We start from the raw sequence: 7186 nt of genomic DNA, 5'->3' as shown, positions 1-7186 counted from the left end.
GTGTTCATTACTGTTCCAGTCTAAGTAGGACTATTGTACGTGAACCTGACTCTTCATCCATTATCTACCATCTAAAGCATTTTAGACAGATAGTTATAGGAAAGATTTTAAGTATAGTATAAGTATAATGGTCCATTGAACTCAGTCCTTTTAAATTACAGACATGTAAAAAGCAACTGTAGGAAATACAATAATCTCTCAAATTGCTCATTCATCTACCCGATTTTGTCAATGCTGATTAATTTTTCAGTTTTTATCTCTCACAAAAATCCTGAGACGACTATGGAACATGTTGTAATAAAAGCCTGCATTTTTAGTACAGGTGCTTTTATATTATGAAAACTAAATACGGTTTCTCTGAGATTTGGAAATGTGACATTGTATGGAAGGGGTTTATGACAGTAGTTACTTAAAGACCCATTTAGTTAAACTTGTAGGTATGTGCACTACATACATTTTAGAGTCTAGAATAATGTGTCTATAAAATCCATCTCAGGATGGTGATAAAATATAGACGTGCTTCCTCTGTCAACATCTGTGACACACTTTCACACACCTGTATGCATTGAGAATAGTGAATTTCTTATCTGGTATTATCTCCGACATAAAGAACAGGCTCAAACAAACAACTAACTCTTAAAAAATGTTGTGACAAAAACACAAGTGTGCAGGAGTCGGTACAGAACTTTCCGTTTATTCATTTCCGATTCAGTTCACTTGACAGACCTGAAGACACTTGCAACAATTTTGTTTACTAGCACTCTTAAAATACCTCAAACCGAGTCACCGCACATGTTCAAAGTTAACTTGTTCTCCCGTGTGCCTTCCAGTGAGAAAAAAAGGGCCATGAAGAAAATAAAACTGTCACAAAAACAGAATTTCTTAAAATCTATAATTAAAAAACCCCCCACAAGGTCGGCTAAAGAAATGCCCAAAGAATGGAATGGAATGTTTTCACACATCTGGACAATATACAGAGCATCAACAATAAAAGATCACAAATGGACAAAAAGCTCAATTGATGAGTGCATGTCTGAGGTGGCTGCATCTTTTCCAAAGAACAAAAAAAAAAAAAAAAAGAAAAGAAAACAACACAAAAATAAACTTAAAAAAAGTGTGTTATCTTTATAAAAGCCCAGGTTTCATACTGGTCAACATTCTGCAAATGTAAGGCAGATCTTCTTTAACCCAATTTATTTCTGTTCTGACTAAATAAACTGATAGAAAGTCCTATTTATTATGGTGAAGAGATAAAGCCCTGTTTCTTTTGAACAAGCCATTTTATTCCTAAGGATTAGGACTGCCTTTAATTCTTCTTAACAGGGCTAATCTGTAGGCAGTTTTCCTACAGTTTGGCACCATCTTTAGCCCATATAGGGGAACTGCAGCAGGATGGCTTGTCCAGGTTGCAGGGTGATTTTGTCCAGGCTGATTGTGGAGTCTACTGGGAAGTCTGCTGTGGAGTTTGTTTCAGCTGAGAACCTCACCTTGGCTGTCTCTGGCAACTCTACTCCCTCTGCAGGAACAAGAGGGTGTTAAAAACATGAACACAATAACTAACTATAGTCAATGTAAGTTACTGCATGTGACACATTACATCTGAACTAGATATTTCTGTTGAACTGAAACTTGCCTGTAGGTGCCAGTGAGAGTTTGAGTGTCTCAGGCTGTTCTCCCCAGTTAACAGCCGTTATATATCTCTCGCTCTGGTCCCACAGACGGAGGAAAGAGAGGGAGGAGGCGGAGGAGTAGAGAGGATAGTAGTCGCCATGAAGGAGAGAGCGCTCTTTGCCTCGCAACTCGCTGAGAGATCTGAACCACTTCCTTGATACAGCCTGCTCCTTCCGCTCTGCCTGTAAATGTGAAAATCGAGGACATTTTTTCAAAAACACTGAAACTAAACCAGTGTTTTTGACCAGGCCCTCACTACTTTTCTTAAGGACTCCTTTTCCCACACAGATATTTAATGAATACAATCTTACCTCAGCAGCCTCACTAACAGCTGCTCCCTCAACAGGTTCCTTCTCTACATCCCAAACCATCTTAGTAGAGTTTACACCCTAATAAGGAAACAAAAAGGAAAAGACAAAGGTTACACTCTGTAAGAGCTGTAAGGTTGTTGAAAGATTCAAACTGATCTGGTCCGTTCTATTTCTTACCTGAAGGCCAATCTCGTCTCCATAGGTAAACACTGGGGTTCCAGGCATGGTGAAGAGCAGTAGGTGGTAGAGACGGATCAGGGATTGAGTTTTGGCTACTTTAGACAGCTGGACTCGTTTGGTGGCACCTAGACCCCAGCCTAGACTTCTCTGCTGAGAGTGAAGGGTGTCCATGTCCTTGATGCGCTCCACACCTGCAGATATTCAGGTAAAAGAATCATTTGTAAAGCACCATTCTGCACCAACTGGTTGGTTTTCACACAAAAAAGACATTTGTTTTTCTTGATTTAGACACCAAGAATGTCACAAGGGAATACAAAGTAAAAACAGCATTGCCCCTATAACTAATGGAGGGGTGGTGTAATCATGATGGGGACGACGACCGATGATTAAATACAAATTGAAACTTTTTAAATTGATAAGCGTAAACGTAGCTTCCTTGGAGAAGACAAGCACTTGATTCAAGTACGGCCAGACAAACAGGCTCAAACCAACCTCCAATATTGCTGCTGAGGAGGTCAGACAGGACGAGATCTACACCAGTGGTATTGACGAGCTGAGATACCATTCCAGCCGAAACACCTTTAACTACACCCATCAAGACCCTGAGAAGAAGAAAACAGGGTCAGATTAGAGCAATGAAGCATGTTGGGGCAATGGTTTATGTTGCGGACACCAGTATCAATCAGTGGAAAGTAGAACATTTTGAAAGTGTAAATCTGTTTTAAAAGTGAATTGTGTCATTCCTCAAATCCTCCACAAGGTGTCTCTTTAACATGAGTGTAAGGCGCCACTGGCCTGTGGATGCCTTTCTTGTTGATTCAGCTCTCTCTGACCCCCACCCACAGTCCCCCGTAGCACTGGAATGCATTTAATCTCTAGGATTTCTCTAGAAACACAACTGTCAGCTGACATTTTATTGAAGCATTGAAAATTTCTCTATATCTACTGGAAAATAGCTGAATATATGCAAAAGTCTCGCAAATTAAACATTGTGTGTTCTTGCATAGACCATCTACTTATGGTGAACCAAAGGAAGTCAGAAAGTGGCAGTCATAGTTACCTCTTCTTGGTGTCCTCAGTGCGGTTGCCCTGGACAACAGCTTGCAGTTTAGACCATTCCTGATAGTTGGAGGCAATACCAATGTCAGACACCTTGATGCCATCAACACCCAAACGCAGCCAGTGCTCTGCTGCAGCCTGGAGGAGAACATAAGCACTTTAGCTACAACAGTTCAGTGACATGGATTCAGTGAATGAAGGACCACAGACCATAGTGTGTGTGTCATACATTGAGTTTATCAATCACATCGCCAGAATCAGTAGGGGTGAACCAGGAAGCAGCTCCCAGGTAGTTTGGAGTCAGATCAAGCACCACAGAAATGCCTATGAAAAAACAGAAAACAAAAGTCTGCTTGTAACACCTGGGCATGAGCAGTGCAAATCAGCATAAAAAAAGCAAACACAAAGGTCCTTCTCTGTTTCTACTGACTGTGAATGAGGCCAACATTTGTGATTCATAATGATGGTCTGAGCTCTTAAACTCAAATAACTGATCTCACATGTATGATGACCTACCCTTCTTGTGGGCCTTCTCCAGTACAGTAATCAGTTCTTTCTCGTTTCCCTGGGTTGGATTGATTGTTTGAAAATCCAGTGTTTCTGGTTTGTCAACCTGGATGGTATGAAGAGGGCCGAGAACCAGGCCTTTCACCTTCAACTGGTTCATATCATCCAACTTTGCTCCAACACCTACAGACAAATAGACACAGGGAGGGAGAATGAAATGTCATCACGTCAGTGTGAATTTCACATTAGACAACAGAGAGCTGATGTGTGGAGGGCAGCAGGGTCAGAGGGTTATGAGGAAAGGGCAGAAGGTTAGAGGGCAAAACAGAGTGAAGTAAAGAAAAAATTAGAAAAGTTAAGGGTGAATTCTGCTGCTCTTATAAGCTAGTATTGACTCTATGCAGGAGCATGTGAATGGCTCCCTCCACACCCTCTGCTGGCCATGTGAGGTCTGAGTACAAGGAGGTCCTTTATGTGAAAAAACTGTCACGTGTGCTTTTTGGAATCCCAGCCAAGGCTTGTTGGAAATCAGAGTGCTCACGAGTAATTCACTTTGAGCACAGCAGTACAATCTGTCCTTCCTTCCTGCCTTCCTTATATAGTTAAAATCAAAATTGGAAAAATTAAGCCATATAAGTGTTACTGTCTTTTAAGTGGCATTTAATGAAAATAGAAAGCCTAAAAGACTAGTTTTATCACTTTTGAGATCTGAAACTAAGTCTAAAAGAGATCTAAAGAAAGAAAAAAATCTGCACACCACTACAATAAATGTATTGGGTTGCTCAACCTTAACCTCAAGTCTGAGTAGGAGAGATATGAAAGAAATGACTTGTGTGTTTTTTTGTGTCCTTTAGACCTTGAGTCACTCGGTGTCAGCCTAGTCAGCAATTTGATATCTGGCCAGCTGGAATAGGCCACATAGAACCAAGGAAACCCAAGACATTGTCACAAGATTTTTCCCATGTGAATTAGAGTGGGTTACCACATGAAGACCAGAGCACTTTGTAAATAATCTCTACATCTTATTTTAGGAATAAGGATGACACCATGAGCAAGAAAGAACATGCAAACAGCATCAATAAAGGGCATCAGCCTTAACATACGAAAGTCTGCGTGGCATAGAAAACACTGTGTATTTACAATGAAAAAATTAGTGTTTGAAGTCCTAAAATACTCTACCTTCCATTCCATCAGAGAAAGCTATGAGGTCAGAGATCTGGTACAGAGGTCCTTCATTCCACCAGTTCATCTCAGGGATGGGTTTACAGCGAGGGGCCTGCACTATGATTACAATGGCTCCAGCCAACATGCCTACCCAGCCCAGCCAAAACAGGACAAGAAGCACCCAACGGGTCCGCACCCATCTACACAAAAAAGGATGAGTTCAGGGGGAGAAAAATGTTACCATGATCATTTATTTTATACCACATGCCAATACAAGTATACCCGTATTTAGAAAGTATTTATAGCAACTGTTGAATACTATCTCTTACCCTGGAGTACCAGCAACCTTCATCAGCTCCTCTTTGGACAGGCCGGTGAATGTAACCTCGTCCTCAGGGACCTTCAGCTTGACGCTGCCATTCTTCTCTCCACCTGCTGCCTGGCCATCGCCAGTCATGGGCTGCTTCTCTGGATCCAGTTCATTGAGCTCCACTTCCTTCATGTCGATCTCTGTGTCCTTATTCATGGTTAAATCTGATTTCTTTAGATATGGTGGTACAGGGGGTGGATGACAGTAGGAGAGACAAAGAAACACAGATTGTCAAGTTAATTAACCAAGTCACTTCTCCAGGACAGAAAGGGTGTTGGCTCTGAACCGTGTTTCACAGGAAAACAATACGTAACACAGCATGTGACAAAAAATGAGCGGAAAAAAGACAACTAAGATTCAAAATTAGTGAGGATTCCTTAACATTTTGGGTCACTTGAATTGTTAACTGTCTATCATATACCATTACCTTATAGTGAAAAAAGCTAGGATAGCTAGCTAATTACTGAAGCAGAAATGAAACGGTTGTTGCTGGTTAATGCAGAACAGTTAACAGACGATGTTAGCGTAGCTTCTCGAGCGAGTAACTGACAAAAGAGCTCAGAGAAAAACTAAACCTGTTGGAAAATAACCGTTAGCTAATTACTCTACACGTCGTAGTTGTAGTATTTGTTTCTGGTCCATGAATTCAACTGGACACACGACTCTTACAAAGGTGTCTTAGTAACGTGTTCAACAGTTGTCTGATGAAACAGCAGCTGCCAGTTACAGGACACGTTTAACTACAAACAGTATCAACGGAAACAATGTAACCTTCACAATAAGAGTGGATTGTTAGCTAATCATTAACTACCATTGCTATTCTTTTTTTCCAATTTGGCACGCTATTTACTTCTGTATTTGTTTTTATTCGGATTTACCATTGTATTTTTTCGATAAAAAAAAAAAAAAAAAGCTAATTGCCATACACGGGATATCGAAAATAGAGACCAACTTATATTAAAAATAAGTGTCTACTTTAACACTGATAACTACTAAAATGCTATATTCACTGTTAGACAGTTGTTATGCATATACACCAAATGTATTTTGTTTACTTGCAGTTGCAGACCTCTGTTCTTGGCCAGCTGCTTTGCCCTGGTGGTTTGTCAAATGATGTCAATAAAAGAGAATCTTAAAACTCGAATATCAATTTCACTCGTTGGTCGAATAAGTCTCAGTTAAAAATAATAAGAAACTTTAATTAAAACTATAATTAATCTTTTTTAAGAGGTGATAAAATCAAGCGACCATCATCTGCGGAGCCACGAGGCACTGAAACATCGCTTCTTCCTTCCCATTCTTTGACTCAGACTTAAACAGAGTTTTGTGGAAGAAAACTCGATAAAGTAAATGAAACATTACCTGTAAAAAATACAATGTATGGTCCGTCCACTTCTCTTTATTGTCTCCGGTCGTTTATCCTTAGGTCTCTTCTAATCTTCTTACAGACAGGCTCGGTCTCTATTTCTAGTTCCCCTGGTTGCTCCGCCCTCTGAGGGATGACCGAATAACCATCTCCCTCCCTCCTCCCCCCCCCCCCCCCCCCCCCCACAAAAGCTGAATAAACAAACAAGCAAACAGACATACATTAGACAAACTCCATGCTCCAAACTATTAGTGTTTTTTTTTTTTTTTTTGTCAAAATCTATTCTCTCATATAACCTCACTTATTGACGAAAATACTTTGTTAAAAATGTTAGCAACAACTAATAAATTCTGTGTGGTTCTACAAACCTTTCCTGAAGATAATGTAATCAATTAAGTTGATTGCATATTATCTGGTCTCCCGTGAGGCCTTTAACCTTTTGATTAATGGAGATTGCCACTCTGTTCTTCACTAATCTTATTTAACCCTCACTTCCTGTCTGTTTATACAGACCTCATTTGCATCATTTTCTTTCCTCCATCAACAACTGACTAAACA

The 7186-nt window shown here is 40.2% G+C and overlaps 1 protein-coding gene across 1 annotated transcript; it reads right to left on the bottom strand.

Annotated features, from left to right (window-relative positions):
* Window positions 1–674: 674 nt before the first annotated feature.
* Window positions 675–6760, bottom strand: slc3a2a (solute carrier family 3 member 2a). The gene is made up of 11 exons (XM_056369734.1): window positions 6625–6760; window positions 5222–5433; window positions 4908–5092; window positions 3738–3911; window positions 3451–3545; window positions 3223–3359; window positions 2655–2764; window positions 2160–2353; window positions 1983–2060; window positions 1634–1853; window positions 675–1516 (listed from the first exon to the last, which is right to left on the bottom strand). Exons 2-11 carry the CDS (start codon window positions 5416–5418, stop codon window positions 1365–1367), a joined length of 1542 nt encoding a protein of 513 aa, XP_056225709.1. The 5' UTR covers window positions 5419–5433; window positions 6625–6760; the 3' UTR covers window positions 675–1364.
* Window positions 6761–7186: the final 426 nt, after the last annotated feature.

The sequence above is a fragment of the Seriola aureovittata genome, chromosome 23 (genome assembly GCF_021018895.1).
Source record: "Seriola aureovittata isolate HTS-2021-v1 ecotype China chromosome 23, ASM2101889v1, whole genome shotgun sequence".
NCBI classification, from domain to species: domain Eukaryota; kingdom Metazoa; phylum Chordata; class Actinopteri; order Carangiformes; family Carangidae; genus Seriola; species Seriola aureovittata.
This window is presented reverse-complemented; position numbering and strand designations above follow the sequence as displayed.